The 20,616-nt window shown below is 40.1% G+C and overlaps 1 protein-coding gene across 4 annotated transcripts in view; it reads left to right on the forward strand.

The window, feature by feature from the left end:
* Nucleotides 1-20,616, forward strand: part of CEP68 (centrosomal protein 68) — a 44,126-nt gene that overhangs the window by 18,966 nt on the left and 4,544 nt on the right. For 3 of the 4 annotated variants that reach the window (XM_020985426.2, XM_020985428.2, XM_020985427.2), the window contains exons 4-6: nt 1,263-1,385; nt 3,769-3,865; nt 19,394-19,549. In XM_020985426.2, the coding sequence (XP_020841085.1) occupies nt 1,263-1,385; nt 3,769-3,865; nt 19,394-19,545 (372 nt within the window). In that variant the 3' untranslated portion in view covers nt 19,546-19,549. Of the gene's footprint in view, nt 1-1,259; nt 1,386-3,768; nt 3,866-19,393; nt 19,550-20,616 lie in introns of those variants that run through there. The other variant, XM_020985432.2, reaches the window with a different exon arrangement.

Consider the following 20,616-nt stretch of genomic DNA (forward strand, 5'->3'; position numbering starts at 1 on the left):
GAGCTAAACTTTACTTTATAGTGTGTCATGTGGTAGATGGTCTCAACTCTCACTGTAAGAGAGGCCATGGTGATGGTTATAAAAGTGGGGTTCTCGATCCAAGGACTTTATAATTTCAGTGCAGACTCACATATTCCAAAAGTCAGACTATTCCTTCTTGGTAGAGTGTGAGAGAGTATGTGAGCTACCCCACTGGATCTCAAATACAGAAGCATGGCTTCATGTGCTGTGTATTACTTTGGAGGGCAGGGGGCATATGCAGGATTTCCCTTCTTGATTCTTCCTGTGGTCTGTCACTTAATAGAAACAATTTCTCCTATTTATAGAGAGCATTATACTTTGCATAAATAAAACTCATTTGTTCAGAGGAGATAATGCTGAGCAAATAATATCTCCGTTTTACAGTGAGGACACTGAGACATAAGAAAGTTGAAGTTGCTGACTGAACTAAAGCTACACCCAGGGACAGAGCCAGGGTTTGAATCCAGGTCTCTTGAATTATAGTGTAATAGAAAAAGCAATGACCTGGGACTCAGGAAACCCAAGTTGTAGCCTCAGTTCTGCTGAGGGGAAGTCACTGCGTCTTCGGTGAGTGACACCCTGTGAGGGCAGAGTATTTGTGTCTCTGGTGAGTTGCTGTAATGCAGTTCTTAGGGCTTTGGTTTCTTATCTATAGAATGAAGTATCTGAATTAGATGATGTTCTTCATCTCTTTTAGCTCTGAGATTCTGTGACTTCTTAGTGTTCTGGTCCTTAGGTTTGTGAAGAAAGATAGAGGATGCAGGTTTTTATTGCTATTTTCAGTAATGTTTTAAGGCCAGGGATGTTTGTAGCCATTTGTTTTAGGCTAACCTTTTTCAGCAGAAGTAGTTTTTTAAATTTAACATGCTAAAACAACCATACCAGCTGATATTTATGTAGCTCTATTATGAACATGGCTGCCCTTCCCCCAGATTTTTCACAGGCAATATTGCATTTTCTCAGTCTAGGTTATCATCTCTTTTTCTAGGTATTAACCCAGATGGTAGAGATACTGAACTAAAAGGTTAAATGTTTTTAAATGTCAGTCTGGTAGAGGACTTTTGCAGGGCAGGACTTCAAAAGTATAGGGAAGGCATCAGGGAGAAATGAGGTCTGAGAATCATTATTCATACATTAAGTAACCTTGGAAAAAGCCCTGTGTCTGCAGTAAAAGGATAGTAGTCCTTATATTGGGTATCCCTGGAACACAGATAAATAACAGTTATATTTGGCCTCAGTAGATGTTTTGCTGTTACCTGGAGGAGCTCATTTGCTGGCTGTATAAAGTAGTTGAAGTTACGGACAACCTGATTCCACCAAAGTCTAACCTTGCAAGTCTCAAGTCTTCCCTGCAGCTTTATCGGGTGAGTATAAAACCCCGTGTGTTCCTGTCCCATCTGGCCTCCACGAGGGGTGGTGGCTACATTATTTGGCATTAACATTATAAACTTTGGTCTTATCCTGGGAGCTAAGAGTCCCCCTGGCCAGGCTACTGGGAGGGGGCAATTTCCCTCTTCCTGCCAAAAGTAGAAAAAAGAAAGCTAATAAATCTGCTTAATGTGGAGCTTCTGGTTTTTTGGATTAGTAGCTCACTTTTACATAGCGCTTTAAGGGTTACAAAGCACTTTGCTTACAACAACCTTTGTGAAAAAGGCACGGCAAATATTATTAGCCCCATTTTCCAAATGAAGATAGTGAGTTTTAAACAAGGTGAAGTGATACACTCAGCTAGTGAACATAAGAGCCAGGTGCTGTGCTGAGCCCAGGCATTTTATACTATCCAAAGCTGCCATCTCTGTTAATCATTATTAGCTGGATTACTTGATTCGTTTCCCTAGTACTCTGTCTTGGTAAATTACTTCCAGACCTGTGAGGGCAGAGTATTTGTTTTCTAGCAAATAAGGTAATTTAGCGAGGATTGTTTCCTTAAGATTCTTTCTGTAAATTGTTATAACCTTTGAAGTGTAGAATGCCTAACTGAGAGCTATTCCAGAGAGAGAAGCTGTTGTTTTATTTTGTCTGAACCTGGGCTCTGTCAAGTTGACTAAGCCAGGTTCCTGTTCCACCCTGTTCTTAGGGGTTTCCCCCCTTTGTTAGAGTTGAATGAAATGTATCATACAAGGGAAAGGCTTGGTGGGGAGTACGGGAAGTCTAAGCTGGTCCAGTCCTTCTGGAATGGCCCACTCTTGAGGGGACTTGGGACTTACTCTGGGGCTAAACATGTGAGGCAGGTTTGTCATGGAGGGTCAACTTAGAGTAAGATGGGATCGTGACAGAAATAATTAGAGGCTGACTTCTATCTATGCCTCCAAAAGCCTACACAAAGAAAACATGCTATAATGGAAAGATTGCTGGATCTGGAGTCAGAGGAACTGGGTGCTAATCCTGGCCCTTCCACCAGTGCAACCTTGGACAAGTGACTTAAATTCTCTTTGGCATGTTTCCTTATTTATAAATGAAGGGGTTAGTCTAGATGACAATCAGAGGTCCTTCCCAGCTCTAAATCTGTGATCTTACTGAGTCTGGCTATGAGTTAGTAGTTAGAAAAACCTCCAGAGGAAACGCAGTGGATAACTTTTGTCTTACCTTGGTTAGCCAGGTGTCACAGTGGTCCGAGTGGAAGACGAGTTCAAATCTATCCTCAGACACAATAGCTTGTAACTCCGGATTAGTCATTTAACCTCCATTTCCCTCAGTTTTCTCAAATGAAAAATGGGGGAAACAGCATCAAAACAGCTCCCGCTTCATAGGGTTTTTGTGAAGATCAAATGAGACAATATTTCTAGAGCACTTTTCACAGTGCCTAGTACATAGCAGGGGCTATATAGAGAGAGGTGCTTATTCCCTTCTCTTTTTCTCTCTCTCTAAGACCAAAATCACCCCCAAACTAGGTGAGGCTGCCCAAGTGGCCTTTACCTGGCAAAGGGGAATGCCATGATTCTTCTCCCCTGTAGAGATCTTTGGATTTGGTGCCCTACTGTGGGGCCTTCATATATTTTCTCTTCCACTCTCCCAGTGAGGAGATGATCTTCAATGCATTTTATTACAGTTTGGAATAGTCTATGAGGAAAGGCATCCTTCCGTGTCTCAAATAGAACTGTCTAAACCCCAGCACACAAAAAGTGTTGCCTTGTACCCAGTGGTATTTGGGTAAGTTTTTTTCCCCCTAAAGCCAAGTTAATTAGAATTACTTTGCTTTGAGTTCATGAAAAATCTTTGAGACAATTTGTGATGTCCTGGATTATGGGGGCAGAGGTGTGAGGGGAGAAGGAGTGGGAATTTCTTCTCAGGACATTTGAAAGAGAGCAGAGATAGTGATACAAATGACTGTGGTGGATTTTGGTTCCAAATCCTGGCTCTGCTGCTTATTACTAAACCTCTCCTCCTCTATAAAAATGAGGTTGGGATACGATGCTTTCTAGCTCTAAATCAGTGGTCCTCTGAATGACTACCTCAAACACCTTGGAGCTATACCCTGCCATTGAGACGGTCTCATTCGATCATCAAGCAGCCGTTCCCTAGCAGACAACAGTAAAGTTTGTCTCATGTTCTTCTTAGTTTCAAAGACACTTTGATGTTAAGCAAAGACGTCAGAAGCTCTTGGGATGGGGGTTTTATTTATTCTTCATCTTAGAGCTTAATATGGTTACTTTGTATTATTTTAATTTGGGGGCACTTTTTCTTATAAAACTTAATAAGTTATGCTTATAAAATGTTCATTTTTCTTTATCCTGATACTGTTCTCAGCAATTTAAAAAAGACATAGCTGAACACCAGTCTCTGACTGAGAGTGTCTTACAGAAAGGGGAAATCCTGCTCCAGTGCTTGTTGGATAATGCATCAGGTGAGATGTTGGACATTTTACTTCATAAGACCATAGCTAATGTCACTCTTTTCTCAAGAAAGCAGTATCTAGAACTGATATTTATTCTGTACAGAGATAAGAAACCTACATTGTATAAGCCCTGGATCATATGCCGTCAGATCCCCATTGACTCCCCTTATAGTAGCTAAACGTCTGTACTACTCGTCTTTCCCTTGCACTTCCTGTCTGTTGCTTAGTCTTTCCACTTAAAAACATAAAAGTGTATCTTTGCTTTGGCTCTGAAAATGGGAAATTTTCATGGCGGAGTCAAAGCAGTGACTTGCTTGAGCCTCTCCCCCAAACCCCTCCAAATACCTGTAAAAAATGACTCTAAACAAATTCTAGAGCAGCAGAACCCACAAAAAGAAAGAGCGAAACAAATTTCCAGCCCAAGACAAGCTGTATAGTTGATAGGGAAGGTCTATTGCACCAGGCTGGGAGAGGAACAGAGTTCAGCATGGACCATTGAGGCGAAGACAGGGCCAGAGGACTGAATCACAGGAAGTTGTGACGGTTTTGAGACTTCTTAACCCTCAAATGCCAAAGACAACTTAGAAGGTCAGTGGTAAAGGTCTGTTGGACCTGGGTGAGAGGAGCAAAGTCCAGCCTTGGCCCTAGCACAGCCCTGGGAGGTGGCCACAGCAGGCAGCAGTTGCTTCTGCAGGTCTTGGCCCACAGATGGTGGGGGATCAAGTGGCTGATCAGAGGGGGACTGTAGGGATCTCTTTCCTGGTACTGAGGCAGGATTCTCTTGCTTTGCCCATACTGGGATCTGGATCACAGTCCTGGGTGGTGGTCCTGGGGTGAGAAGGAGCACTGGCATAGCAGAGCTTGTGTCAGCAGTGGAGAGGGAACCCTCCTCACAGTTCCAAGGCAGAAAAGAATGCTTGTGGTCACTCATAGAGCAGAGCACAGGTCAGGAAAAGAGTAAACACCTCTCCTTTGATCATACCGCCTTGGAAGAACTGAAACCTTACAGGTCCCTAGAAGTATCTCTGAAAATAGTTGTACAAAACACCTGAAGCTTAGGACAGTATGCCCTCCACACTGGAAGCAGAGCTCTACCTTAACAAAGAGAAAAAGTTAAGTAATTGGCTGGGAACATGAGCAAAGAGGCAAAAAACTCAAGACTATATAATCTTCTTACTTTGGTGACAAAGAAGATCAAAACGTACAACCAGAAGACAGCAAAGCCAAAGCTCCTACATCCAAAGCCTCCAAGAAAAATATGGCATGGTCTCAGGCCATGGAAGAGCTCAAAAAGGATTTTGAAAATCAAGTAAGAGAAGTAGAGGAAAAATTGGGAAGAGAAATGAGAGTGATGCAAGAAAATCATGAAAAATGGGTCAACAACTTGCTAAAGGAGACCCAAAAAAATACTGAAGGAAATAACACCTTAAAAAATAGACTAGACCAAATGGCAAAAGAGGTCCAAAAAGCCAATGAGGAGAAGAATGCCTTAAAAAGCAGAATTGGCCAAATGGAAAAGGAGGTCCAGAAGCTCACTGAAGAAAATAATTCCTTAAAAATTAGAATGGAGTAAATGGAAGCTAATGACTCTATGAGAAATCAAGAAATTATAAAACAAAACCAAAAGAATGAAAAAATAGAAGACAATGTGAAATATCTCATTGGAAAAACAGCTGACCTGGAAAATAGATTCAGGAGAGAGAATTTAAAAATTAATCAACTACCTGAAAGCCATCATCAAAAAAAGAACCTAGGGGCAGCTAGGTAGCACAGTTGATAGAGCACCGGCCCTGAAGTCAGGAGGACCTGAGTTCAAATCTGGCCTCAGACCAAACACTTGACAGTTACTAGTTGAGTGACCCTGGGCAAATCACTTAACCCCAAATTGCCTTTAAAAAAAAAAAAGACATCTTTCAAGAAATTATCAAGGAAAACTGCTCTGATATTCTAGAACCAGAGGGTAAAATAGAAATTGAAAGAATCCACCAATCACCTCCTGAAAGAGATCCCAAAAGGAAAATCCCAGGAATGTTATACCAAATTCCAGAATTCCCAGGTCGAGGAGAAAATATTACAAGCAGCCAGAAGAAAAACAATTCAAGTATTGTGGAAACACAATCAGGATAACACAAGATTTAACAGCTTCTACATGTAGGGATCAGAGGTCTTGGAATATAATATTCCAGAGGTCAGAGGAGCTAGGATTACAACGAAGAATCACATACCCAGCAAAACTGAATATAATCCCTCAGGGGCCAATGAAATAGAGGACTTTCAAGCATTCTTTATGAAAAGACTAGAGCTGAATAGAAAATTTGACTTTCAAATACAAGACTCAAGCATGAAAAGGTAAACAGGAAAGAAATCATAAGGGACTTATTAAACTGTTTACATTCCTGCATGGAAAGATGATATTTGTAACTCATGAGACCTTTCTCATTATTAGGGTAGTAGGAGGGAATATATATATGTATAGACAGAGGGCACAGGGTCAGTTTAATATGAAGGGATAATATCTAAAAAATAAAATTAAGGGATGAAAGAGGATTATACTGGGAGAGGGGGAAAGGGAAAGGTAGAGTGGACTAAATTATCTCACATAAAACAGACAAGAAAAAGCTTTTACAGTGGAAAGGAAGTGGGGGAAGATGAGAGGGAACGAGTGAATCTTACTGTCATTGGATTTGGCTTAAGGAGGGAATAAGCGGACACACTCAATTGGATATGGAAATCTATTTTACCCTACAGGAAAATAGGGGGGAAGGGAATTAGAGAGGGGCGGATGATAGGGCAGATTGGGGGCATTCAGAAGCAAACACTTTTGAGGAGGGACAGGGTCAAAGGAGAGAATAGAATAAATGAAAGGTGAGATAGAATGGAGGGAAATATAGTCAGTCTTTCACAACATGACTATTATGGAAGTATTTTGCATGACTACACATGTATAACCTATATCGAATTATTTGCCTCCTCAACGAAAGTGGGTGGGGAGGGAGGGAGAGAATTTGGAACTTAAAAGTTTTAAAAACAAATGTTAAAAATTGTTTTTACATTCAACTGGGAAATAAGATATATAGGCAAAGGGGTATAGAAATCTATTTTCCCCTACAGGAAAGTAGACGGGGAAGAGGATAAGAGAACGGGGCGGGGAGTAATAAAAGGGAAAGCAGATTGGGGGAAGTGGCATTTAGAATGCACACCATCTTGGGGTGGGAGGAGGGAAAAGATGGGGAGAAAATTTGGAACTCAAAATCTTGTGGAAGTGAATGTTGGGTTTGGTTTTTTTTTTGGCTAGACAGTGGGGTTAAGTAACTTGCCCAGGGTCACATAGCTAGTAAGTGTTATGTGTCTGAGGCCGGATTTGAACTCAGGTCCTCCTGAATCCAGGGCCGGTGCTCTATCCACTGTGCCACCTAGCTGCCCCAGAAGTGAATGTTGAAAATGAAAAATTAATTAATTTTTTAAAAATGGGAAATTGAATCTGCTCTTAACAGTATTTGATGATTATTTTTTTGTCCACTGGAAGCTTGTTTTTTTATAGGAGCCAGTATGATTATGTAAGGGCAAATAGTTTATGTCTTCAGTCTAGAGATATACAGGTACTTCATAGACAAGGGGAGGATGATGAGTGGGCATATAGTGGCCATGGAAAATATGGGACCAACTGCTGCCAGTTTTATGGACCAAGTAGAATATTTACTTTTTAGAGTCAGGGTCTGTGAAGGAATTAAAAATGGACCTAGAGGTTTAAAAGTACATTTGATCAAAAAACAGATTTTTATACTCAGCATTGTGCTAGGAGTGTTGTGTTGTGTTAGAGTAAACAAAAGTATGAACCCTGATCCCAGCCTATAAGAAGCTTACAGCGTAATTGGGGATACAAATACATCCAATACAAGGGAACCTTCTATCTCCTGAGGCAGTCCATCCTATATATAAATTGTTCTAATTTTTAGAAAGTTCTTTCTTTTTTTCTTTTTTTATAAATTTGTTCCTTTTTTTTCTTTCTTTGGTGAGACAGAGTTAAGTGACTTGCCCAGGGTCACACAGCTGGTAAGTGTCAAGTGTCTGAGGCCAGATTTGAACTCGGGTCCTCCTGATTCCAAGGCTGGAGCTCTATCCACTGCACCACCTAGCATCCCCTAGAAAGTTCTTTCTAATATCAAGCCTACATTTTGCCTGTGATTTCCATCCATTACTACTAGTTCTGCCCAGTTTGCTGTTGGTGAAGCTGAGAAGTCAAACCGTTGTCTTTAGGCTCCAAGTCTTGTACTCTTTCAGTCTCACATATTGCCTTGCCAGTAGACCAACAAGGCTCAGTTATGTAGTCTGTCACCAAGCATTTCTTGGCACCTACTATATGCTAGGCACTGTGCTAACCACTAGGGATTCCAAAAAAGGGCAAAAAGACAGTTCCTGCTCTCAGGGAGCTCACAGTCTACTGGGGAGACATTATACAAACCAGTGTATACATACAAGATGCAGGATAAATTGGAGATGATCAACAGAAGAAAGCCACTAGCATTAAGAGGGATTAGGAAAGGCTTCTTGTAGAAGGTAGTGTTTTGAAGAAACCCAGAAGAGCCAGGAGGCAGAAATAAGGAGAGAATTCCAGGTAAGGAGGAGAGGCTGTGAAAATGCCCTTGGCTTGGAGAAAGTGTGTCTTGTTTGAGGGACAAGGAGGCCAGTGTCACTGGATTGTAGAGTATATGGGAGTTTGTATGGTGTGAGAATACTGGAAAGGTAGGAGGGGGCCAGGATATGAAGAACTTTCAACATCAAGCAGAGGATTTTGTAGCTGATCTTGAAGGTAATAGGGAGCTATTGGATTTAACTGAATGGGGGGGGGCCATGGGTGACATGGTTAGACCTGAACTTTGGGAAGATCAGTTTGACAGCTGAATAGAAGATGAATTAGGGCAGAGAGACCAACCAGCAGGCTATTGCAATAACTGAGGTGTGAGGTGATAAAGGCCTACACTAGAGACATGACAGCATCAGATGAGAGAAGGGGTATATATGAGAGATGTTCACTAATATCAACAGGATTTGACAACAGATTGGATATAGAGGGATCTGAGAGAGGGGGAGGAGTCAAGGGTGACACCTAGGTTGCCAACCTGGATGATTGGGATGACAGGGGAACCCTGGACATTATTAGGGAAGTTAGGAAAAATTATTTCTGGAGGGAAAGACAATGAGTTCTGGATATGTGGAGTAGAAATTTCCAATAGGTGCTTGGAGTTGTGAAACTCAAAGTCAGGAGAGGGGTTAGGGCTGGATAAGTATGTTTGAGAATCTTCTACATAGAGATGATAATTGAATCTGCTAGAGCTGTTGAGATCACCAAACAATATAAGGGGAGAAGAGAACCCAGGACAGAGGCCTAGGGGACACCTATTGTCAGTAGCTTGATGTGGAAGAAGATCCAGTAAAGGAGACTGAAAAGGAGTGGTTAGATAGGTAGGAGGAGAACCAGGAGGAAATCATGAAAATTTAGAGAGAAAAGGGTATTAAGAAGAAGGTGATCAGTTGTATCAGAGGATGCAGAGAGATTAAGAGGTGTAAGGATTGAGAAAAAGCCATTAGATGAGGCAATTAAGAGATCATTGGTAACTTTGGAGAGAACAGTTTCAGTTCTTTCCAAATGAGGGTCAGAAGCCAGACTGTAGAGAATTAATAAGAGAATGAGAGAAAAGGAAGTGGAGGCAGCTATTGTAAATGGCCTCAAAAAAGTCTAGCCACAAGAGGGAGGGATATAGTTTAATAACTAGTGGAGATTGGGGATTGGGGGTGGGGAGAGAAATGAGCATGTTTGTAGGCAATAGAGAAGCAGCCTGTAGACAGAGAATATGAGTGAGAAAGAAAGGATGATTGGGAGAGGGCAGTGCTCTGGAAAAGACAAGATGAAATGGGGTCATTTGTGCATGGAGATGACTTTATTCTAGCAAGAGAAAGGGCCAACTTTTCACGTGAGAAAGAAGAAGGAGGAGGTAGTTGCAGAAGGCATCTGGTTGATTTGGGGGGTGGGGGGAATGGCCTCAATTTTATCAGTGAAACATGAGGCAGTGTTCTCAGCTGAGAGGTAGGGTAGCTGTGGGAGGTTTGAAGAGGAATAAAAAGGCTTGGAAGGTTGTTGTGGTGATTGAGAGAGTAAATCAGCTAGGGAGATGTAAAAGGATTGCCTTGCTACAGTGAGGGCTCAGTTGAGATTATTTAATATAAATTTGTAGTGGATCCTGTTGACACAGTTCAATGATTTTTTCTGGCTTCATTCAGCTGTACATGAGTAGGAATAAAGACAGCAGAGAGTAATCCAAGGTTGAAGCTTGGCAGGGCAAGATCACTGATGAAATAAGAGAATAAGGAATTCAAGAGGATGGTGTAGAGTTGAATTGGTTAACCAAGGAGTCAAGATGTGAAAGGAAAATGAGTATGGCCAGTGCAGAGGTAATGGCCTAGGGGAAAAAAATTGAATCATTGAGGGCAGGTTACAGTATAGACTAAGATTAGAGATTAGGCAGGGACAGGTAGAATGTCAACAGACTGCAATCAGGTAAGATAATTTCAGAGTTCATGAATGTGGAAGTGAAGCACACGTGAAATGACAAGAGCAAGGCTTTGACCATCTCTGTGGCTGCAGTGAGGTAGTGGATTAGGTCATCAGAAATGAGGAACTTTAAGATTATGGTGTTTGAGGGAGTATCATTATGAATGTTGAAGTCCCTTAGTAAGAGGACAGGAGTTGGGGAGGAGAGAAAGTCTGTGAACAGGTCACTGAACTCATTGAGGAAAGAAGGGGAATGCCCTGGAGGTTGATGGACTACAGCTACCAGAATTTTGATTTGGTATCAAAATATGCATTAAGTGAATCTCAGAGGAGGAGAGGTCACTGAGTGATGGTATTAGGAGGAGAACATGGAAGCGGCAGTGAGGGGTAAAGATTATTCCAACTTGGCTCTAATGAGTGCAGCCGGTCCTAAGGGAGTCTTACGTCTCAGCGAGATCTAAAAGGTGCAGGAAAGGAAAATACTTAAGATAAAAGTAAAAAATAAAGAAGAGTACATATTTAAGTGGTTGTTGAAGCTCAGAGGATTGGCCTTGTCAGAGAAGACTTTATGGAAGAGGTGGGGTTTGAGTTGGAACTTGAAAGTTGGTAGTTTGGATAGGCAGGAGGTTGGGCATTCCAGGTGAGATTAACATAATGAATGAAGTCATAAATAAAGAGGAAGTGTACCTGGAACAGTGAAAAATTGAACCTGACTAGAGTGGGCATGCATTTAGAGAGGGAAACAGTTAACCAGGAAGGTTGAACCCTGATTATGGAACAGCCACATAGAGGAACTTAGATTTGATATAGTAGAAAATAGGGGGATCACAAAAGGTACCTAAACAGGGGAGTAACATGAAAAGACTGGTGTGTCCCCCAAATTTTTGTCAGTAACTCTTTGAATGTGAATTTTTCAAATATATATTCTTTCCCCTTCAGCTTTCCATTTAGCTATTCTTCTCTGTCCATCCACCAGAGTGGTAGTGGGAGGGAATAGAGGAAGTTAAATGAGGTGAATCTCTTTGCTATTTTTGGTAGCATTCTTAAAGGGTATAGGTAGGAGGGAAGAGCCACAGGAAGGGAAAAAATAGATGTAAGTGTAAGGAAAATTTTTTAGTTAAGGAGATTATGTTCAGAAGGAAAGTAAACTTATTTAGTAAAAGTTCTTGGTCATGGTTACAAAATTTTTTTTATTAAGTTCATCTTTCATATGTTCTGCCAATAAAAGTTGTCTGGATAAGTACCCAGATTTAACTGTAACTCAGTAAAATCCCTAAGTGGTCTACCCCAGCTTTCATTCTGCCTTAGTTTCTATAGCTTTAGCACTGCAGTTCTCCTCCCTTGGAAGAAGGAGGAAACTGGAGATGGGAGGAACAGGATGAAAAAAAAGACTAGAAGGACTTCTAAGGAGTAAGGAGGGTATTTGTCAGTAAGAAGATTTGGTGGACTGGTTAAAAAACTTGATGTGAACTAGTGCCAGATCATCAGCTGCAGTGGGGACACACTGATCTGAACAAGTTTTGGTGTATTGGCTATAATTGCAGTCTGGGAGAAGGCCATGTAGAAAGATAAGACCTAAAGCTGAAAAATGAGGAGGAATTATGAGTGAGAATTGCCTATTTCAGGTGTTTAGTTTATGTAAAATGCTAGAGATCTAAATTTAGGGAGAGAATTTGGAAGAGCTTTAGGGAAATTGAAGGTGGCAGAGAACTAGAACTGAAGGGAAGAAGAGGAAAAGAATTTAAGGAGAGGAATTTGAGACAAGTTGGTAAGACAAAGAAAAGGAAATTGGTGTGTGGCTGTTGCAGTATGAGGAAAATGATGACTCAGGAGTTCAAGACCACTACAGAGAGTTTACTCTGGTAGTTCTCCAGAGGAGCTACTAGTAAAGTGAAAAGGACTTTGGATCTTCATTTCCAGGAAGTATAGAGAGCAGGAGGAATGTTACACTGACGTGCATAATGTCTGTGGTTTACATTTCTGCTGTGGCCAAAAGACTGAAATAGGCTAGAAAATGAGCAAAAGCAAACAGAACCCTCACCCCCGCCCCCCCCCCCAGCTGTACTACTACTGTGACAGGGAAGATGAAAGCACAAACTTAGTTTACCTTTTTCTTATCAGTTACATGGGATCTGCACAAAAACTGACCATGTATTAGGGCATAAAATAAACACCTCACAATCAAATGCAGAAAGGCTGAAATATTAAATGCATCCTTTTCAGATTATAATGCATTAAAAATTACATTTAGTAAAGGGCCATGGAAAGATAGATTAAAAATTAATTGGAAACTAAATAATCTAATCCTGAAGATTGAGTGGGTCGTAGAAGCAATAGTTTCATTAAAGAGAATGACAACAATGAGACAACATACCAAAATTTATGGGATGTAGCCAAAACAGTACTTAGGGGAAAAGTTGTATCTTTAAATGCTTTATCAGTAAAGTAGAGAAAGAGCAGATCAATGAATTGGGTGTGCAACTAAAACTGGAAAAAGAGGAAATTAAAAATCTCCAATTAAATACCAAATTGGAAATCCTGAAAAGCAAGTAAAGAATAATAAAACTGAAAATAAGAAAACCATTGAATAAATATAACTAAGAGCTAGTTTTATTGTTTAAAAAATCAATAACATAGATAAACCATTGTTTAATTTTATTTAAAAAAGAAAACCAAATTACCAATATCAAAAATTAAAAGGGTAAACGCACCACCAATGAACAGGCAATTAAAGAAATAATTAGAAGCTATTTTGCCCAATTATAGGCCAGTAAATCTGAGAATCTAAATGAAATAAATAAATATTTATAAAAATATAAATTGCCCAGATTAACAGAAGAGGAAATAGAATCTTAGAATTAGATCTTAGAATACAATCTTAGAAAAAGAACTTGGAACAAGCCGTCAGTGAACTCCCTAAGAAAAAAGCCCCAGGGCCAGATGGATTCACAAGCAAAGTCACCAAACATTTAAAGAACAATTAATCCCAATACTGTATAAACTATTTGGAAAAATTGGCAGAGCCCTACCAAATTCCTTTTATGATGCAAATATGATGCTGATACCTAAACCAGGAAGAGTCAAAACAGAAAAAAAAAACTGTAGACCAATTTTCCTAATGAATATTGATGCAAAAATTTTAAATAAAGTGCTAGCAAGGAGATTACAACAATATATCACAAGAATTATATACTATGACCAGGTAGGAATGCAGAGCTGGTTCAGTATTAGGAAAACTATCAGCATAATTGACCATATCAATAACAAAATAAACAGAAATTATATTATTATCTTAGTAGATAAAAAAAAGCTTTTGACAAAATACAGCACCCATTCCTGTTAAAAACACTAAAGATCATAAGAATGAATGGAGTTTTCCCTAAAATGATGACTAGTATCTAAAACCTTAGCAAGCATTATCTGTAATGGGGATAAGCTAAAAACCTTTCTAGTAAGATCAGGTGTAAAGGAAGGATGTCCATTGTCACCACTGTTATTTAATATTGTACTAAAAATGTTAGCCATAGCAATAAGAGAAGAAAAAGAAATTGAAGGAATTAGAATAGGCAATGAGGAAACAAAACTACCACTTTTTGCAGATGATATGGTATACTTAAGAGAATCCTACGCAATCAACTAAAAAACTAGTTAAAATAATATAGCAAAGTTGCAGGATATAAAATAAACCCACATAAGTCATCAGCATTTCTATATGTTACCAACAAAGCACAACAGCAAGAGATAGAAAGAGAAATTCCATTTAAAATAACTATATAGATGGTGTAAAATACTTGGGGATCTACCTGCCAACACAAACCCAGCAACTATTTGAATACAAGTATAAAACACTTTTCACACAAATAAAGTCATATCTAAACAATTGGAAAAATATTTAATTGCTCAAGGGTAGGCCAAGCCAATATAATAAAGATTACAATTCTACCTAAATTAATCTGTTTATACAGTGCCATACCAATCAAACTACCAAAAATTATCCCTGAAGCTTGGGACAATACACTCTTCACACTGGAAGCAGAGCCGTACCTTAATAAAGAGTTAAAAAGGCAAGTAACTGGCTGGGGAAATGAGTAAACAGTGGGAAAAAAACTCAGACTATAGAATCTTACTTTGGTAACAAGGAAAAATCAAAACATACACTCGAAAGAAGACAACAAAGTTAAAACTCCTACATCCAAAGCCTCCAAGAAAAATATGACATGGTCTCAGGCTATGGAAGAGCTCAAAAAGGATTTTGAAAATCAAGTAAGAGAAATAGAGGAAAAAATGGGGAGAGAAATGAGAGTCATGCAAGAAAATCATGAAAAACGAGTTAACAGCTTGCTAAAGGAGACCCCCAAAAAATACTGAAGAAAATAGCACCTTACAAAATAGACTAGACCAAATGGCAAAAGAGGTCCAAAAAGCCAATGAGGAGAAGAATGCCTTAAAAAGCAGAATTGGCCAAATGGAAAAGGAGGTCCAGAAGCTCACTGAAGAAAATAGTTCCTTAAAAATGAGAATGGAGCAAATGGAAACTAATGACTCTATGAGAAGTCATGAAATTGTAAAACAAAACCAAAAGAATGAAAAAATAGAAGACAATGTGAAATGTCTCATTGGAAAAACAACTTACCTGATTCAGGAGAGAGAATTTAAAAATTATTGGACTACTTGAAAACCGTGATCAAAAAAAGAGCCTAGACATCATCTTTCAAGAAATTATCATGGAAAACTGCCCTGATTTTCTAGAACCAAGGGTAAAACAGAAATTGAAAGAATCCACCAATTACCTCTTGAAAGAGATTCTGAAAGGAAAATCCCAGGAATATTATAGCCAAATTCTAGAATTCCCAGGTCAAGGAGAAAATATTGTAAGCAGCCAGAAACAATTCAAGTATTGTGGAAACAATTGGGATAATACAAGATTTGGCAGCTTTTACATTAAGGGATCAGAGGGCTTAGAATATGATATTCCAGAGGTCAGAAGAACTAGGATTACAACCAAGAATCACCTACCCAGCAAAACTGGGTATAATAATTTAGAGGAAAAAATGAAAATTCAGTGAAATAGAGGACTTTCAGGCATTCTTGATGAAAAAACCAGAGCTAAATAGAAAGAAATTATTTTCAAATATAAGACTCAAGAGAAGCATAAAAAGGTAAACAGGAAATAGAAGTCATAAGGGACTTACCAGAGTTGAACTGTTTACATTCCTGCATGGAAAGATGATATTTGTAACTCATGAGACCTTTCTTGTTATTAGGATAGTTGGAGGGAATATATCCATATCTATTTCTGTATCTATATCTATCTATCCATCCATATATATACACACACACACACACACACACACACACACACACACACACACACACAAAGGGCACAGGGTGAGTTGAATATGAAGGGATGATAACTAAAAAATAAAATTAAGGGGTGAGAGAAGAATGTACTGGGAGAAGGAGAAAGGGAGAGGTAGAATGGGGTAAATTATCTCACATAAAACAGACAAAAAAAGCTTTTATAGTAGAGGGGAAGAGGGGGGAAGTGAGAGGGAATGAATGAATTTTACTCTCATCAGATTTGGCTTAAGGAGGGAATAACATACACGCTCAATTAGGTATGGAAATCAATCTCAGCCTACAGGAATATGGGAAGGAAGGAGATAAGAGAGGGGGGATGATGGAAGGGAGGTAGATTGGGGGAGGGGGTAGGTAGAGGGAAATAGAGTTAGTCTTTCACAGCATGACTTTTAGGGCAGTATTTTGCATGACTACACATGTATAACATTGCTTGCCTTCTCAATGAGGGTGGGTGGGGAGGGAGGAAGGGAGAGAATTTGGATCTCAAAGTTTTAAAAACAAATGTTAAAAATTGTTTTTACATGCAATTGGAAAATAAGATACACAGGCAATGGGGTATAGAAATCTATCTACCCTACAGGAAAATAGAAGGGGAAGGAGATAAGAGAAGGGAGGGCAGATTGGGGGAAGGGGTGATCAGAATGCATACTGTTTTGGGGCAAGGGAAGGGGAGAGATGGGGAGAAAATTTGGAACTCAAAATCTTGTGGAAATGAATATTGCAAACTAAAAATAAACTTAAAATTTAAAGCAGTTATATATACAGCCAGGAAGGAAATGGAAGTTGGGCCAACCTGGGTCCCTCCCCAAAATACAGGCCTAAGGAGGGACTTGTCTATGGAAGAAAGGAGCTGCCATAGCAGAGCAATGTTTTAGGGTGAGAAGACCATGAGGCCTGATGCTTGTTCCATGATGAGACTATAGGTGAGGCATGCATAGTGTGAAAGCCTAGCAAATCAGAAGCAGGCACAGCAAGTTAGATTTGCATGTTTTAGAAAACTGGAAGGATTTTGAGAGCTAATACAATGGATGGTAAGTCAAGATCCAAAAAGATTTTGACAGCCTAGGATGTTGGGCTGAATTCACTGAAAAAGAATTCAGTAGTCTGACATTTGGGCTTAAAAATAATGAGTGCAAAATGGGGAAGCATAGCTAGATTGCAGTTTGTCTGAAGACAGAACTCGGTATTTTATTGGACTGATTTCAAGCTGAGAGAGAATCATCAGATGATATAAACAAAAACAATAACTAATATGATCTTAGCTTCCACTAAGAAAAGATTAATGTCCAGGCACAGGAAGGGCATGTATGGATGAGAGTAGATTCCCTCTAAGGTCCCATCTAACAGATTATGTGATTTTGGTTTAGCTCTAAAAGTGGTTTTCAGGGGGTAGCTAGGTGATGCAGTGTATAGAGCACTGGCCCTGAAGTCAGGAGGACCTGAGCTCAAATCCAGCCTCAGACCAAACATTTAACACTTACTAGCTGTGTGACCCTGGGCAAGTCACTTAACCCCAATTGCCTTAAAAAAATTTTAATAAAAGGGGTTTTCATTTTCCGACCTCATTCTGAGTTTCACAGTGCCTGAAACCACTAAAATGTATTATTTTTCACATGGTACTTAGACAACTTGACTGCTTCCAAATCCTTTTTAGTTACCTTTTTATATGAAGACTTGGACAGTGTTACTTAGTGAAGCCAAAACTAAGAATTTTTTCAAGTTATTACCTGAATTTACACTAGGAAATGGAATTCTATTCAGCTATACATTGTTTTGATTCCCAACCCAAGCCTTTTCCCCTCCTCCCCCTAAGTATTTTCATAAGAATTTAAGGTGCTTAGAAGGAGATCATAACCTCATAGTGAACCTGAGGTTCAGAAAAAGAAAATAACTACAGAGTTTCAGGGAAATAGCATGAGAAGGCAGAGAGTTGTCTTTGTTGGAATCAGGAAGATCTGGGTCTGGATCCGATGAGCCTGGGCCAGTCTCCCGGCCTCTCTCCGTGATCTCAACCACTGACCCAAAGATCTCTTCTTATTCTAAATCTGCTCCATTTAGAGCCAGGGATCTGCTACTCATGCTTAAGGGTTAAACCTGCTTGAATCACATTTGAAATTACTTTCCTCTTTTTTTGGCTACTCTTGTCAGGCCACAGTGTCCCAACAGCTCTCTTATAAGATTTGACTTTGCCCTGATGACGCTGCATTGGCATGGCTTCCTCTGGAAGCTGATCTCCAGCCTCTGGTCCTCCGTCCTTTCATCTCATCAGCATTGTCTGCCAATCAGTGGTTTCCTCTTCTGCTGGCAGATGTTGTAGCTGTGGCAGGAAGCTAGAGAGAGGACCAGGGAATAAGATGATCTTTGTGTTCCAACAATGGCTGCAAATATTACAAACAAAAGGAGGGCACTTATGTGCTGCGGTAATCAGAGCCACGAGCTTCCTGCCCATCTGCTCAGGGGCAGAAAGGAGTGCCTGCTGGCTCTGAAATTAAAGGTGGTGGCCTGAGAATACAAATGTAGAGGTTAACCTTCCCTGTTGATTTTTGTCTGCTTTGTGAACAAAATAAAAATTGTAAAGTTTCTTTGAATGAGGGACATGAAGACTTTTGACTGCTGATGGCCCTCATATACCAGGGGCCCCACAGAATTTGGAAGTGAGAGCCCACAAGTCAGGGTCCCATCCCAGCTGTTTCCCACGGCAGCACTCCCTCAGCCTCCGGGGCCAAGAGTCATCGAGGAGGAAATTAAGCTACGAGAGATTAAGTGACTTGCCCAGCGTCCCTGTCAGTAAATACTGGGGCTTGGAATCCTGATCCCAGTTCCCTATCTAGTGATATGTGTACTTTGTCTAAACACCAAGGTTTGTGTGTCCATTCATATGGTACTTTTCTTCATAATTCCATATCATTGTTCCTGCTTATTAAGATTATAAGGTCATTGATTTAGAGTTAGAAAGGACTTTAGAAGTCATCTAGTTCAGCCTCTTCATTTTGCAGGAGGAAACAGGCCCTAAGAGGTTGATTTTTTTTTTCCAATGACTTGCCCTAGACCTTACCACCATGACTCTTAACATCTCCTCCCACTGCCAGCCCCTTCTCCGATTCCAACAGTGAGTTTTTTCTGCAACCTTCATTTTGGGGAAGGGCCTAGACCGTCCTAATTCTTTACACTTTGCTACCATGCTGCCCAATTATTTGAACCCAAAGACTGTTACATGAGCTAACTTGTAGCTTTAATTTGGGGTAACTTGTAGTGAGAGGAGGCGGCTGAGTCACGGTGGTGAGGTCTAGGGCAAGTCATTGAAAAAAAAAATCAACTTCTCAGGGCCTGTTTCCTCACTGGCAAAATGAAGCAGGCTGAACTAGATGACTTATAACGTCCCTTCCAGTTCTACTGGATTTTGTGATGTGAACCAAGATTTTGAAAAATCACCTACCTATTAGTTTCTGGGCATTAGTACACTGGGCTTTTAATAGTAAATTAGTTAAGACTGTATCTTTGAACCAAGGATTGTCATCTTGGTGGGGAAAAATATTTTTATAGGATCCAATGGTATGGGTTTTTTTTCTTTCTTAGATAGCACTTGCACATTCTGGGTGCTAATTACTTTGATCCCTCCTTGTTAGTTTTAAAGGATGTCCTTGGGTTGATTGCAAGGCAATCCAGTGAGCTGGAGGACCATGCAGAACACCTGTATGACTCAGTCTTAGCAGCTCTAGATATGATGGCCGGGACTTCTGGCCCAGACAGCAAGCCAGCTACATGTGAAAGGATATAACCAGGTAAGCAAAGAAATGGGGAGAAAGAAGAAATTTCTTTGTTCTTTCTTTAGAAATACTTGTGCTTATTAATATATATATTTGTAGAATGAATACATGTCTGCCATGGTCCTTAAAACTGGCTAAGTTCAGAGTTGTTTGTGATAGGTTAAAAGTGATGAGAAGATAAACAATATAAAAGTTGCCAATTGGAGGGCGATGGGAGTGGGAGGGGAGAAAGAGGGGACCGAGGCAGACCATTTTTAGAAGGCAGGGTGGTGGTACCTGCTCTGTCATAGTGGACAGAGTGCAGGGCTTGAAGTCAAAAAGCCTTGGGTTCAAACTTCTCCAAGCACTTTTCAGTTCCAGTGAAATGATGTCTATGAAGTGCTTTGCAAACCTTAAAGCACTGTGTAAACATGAACTGTTGTTAATATTGGGGCTTTGATTTCATCAGTGTAGAGATCGACATTACCAATGCAGATTGAATCAAATCAATAAGCATTTAATATTCCTTCCATATGCCAGGCTCTAGGGATACAACCCTCAAGTCGCTTATGTCCTCTTGGAAGAAACATATTTAGTATACGTGTTTGTTACACTTAATAGACTGCCATATTTTTGTGATATATATTATGTAATTATAACATCATAATTATATTCACTACATAGTGTTATATATTATCGAAGTATACATACTGTATATATGCCCATGTTACATGTATACAAAATAGATACAAGGTAGTTTGGGGAGAGGGCTCCTGCAGCAAGGGAATTGATGAAGACTTCACGTTAGGTGACTGTCGAGCTGAGTTTTGAAGGAAACAAGGGGTTCCAGGGCAGTGGGGAGGACAGGGTACATACCAGGCATGGGGGACAACTACTGCAAAGAAATGGAGATGGAGGGTGGAGTGCAGGCGGCCAGTCTGGCTGGAGTGTAACATGCGAGAGAAAGAGGGTTTGTAATCCTCTGTACGGCTGGAGAGGCAGTTTGGAGCTGGGTTCTGGTGGGCTTTACAGTCTGGATGAGTTGATAAGCTTAGAGGAGGGATGTGCACATACGGAAAACCATCTATGACTTGATCCTTCTT

Source organism: Phascolarctos cinereus, unplaced genomic scaffold (genome assembly GCF_003287225.1).
Source record: "Phascolarctos cinereus isolate Bilbo 61053 unplaced genomic scaffold, phaCin_HiC Scaffold_2;HRSCAF=192, whole genome shotgun sequence".
NCBI classification, from domain to species: Eukaryota; Metazoa; Chordata; class Mammalia; order Diprotodontia; family Phascolarctidae; genus Phascolarctos; species Phascolarctos cinereus.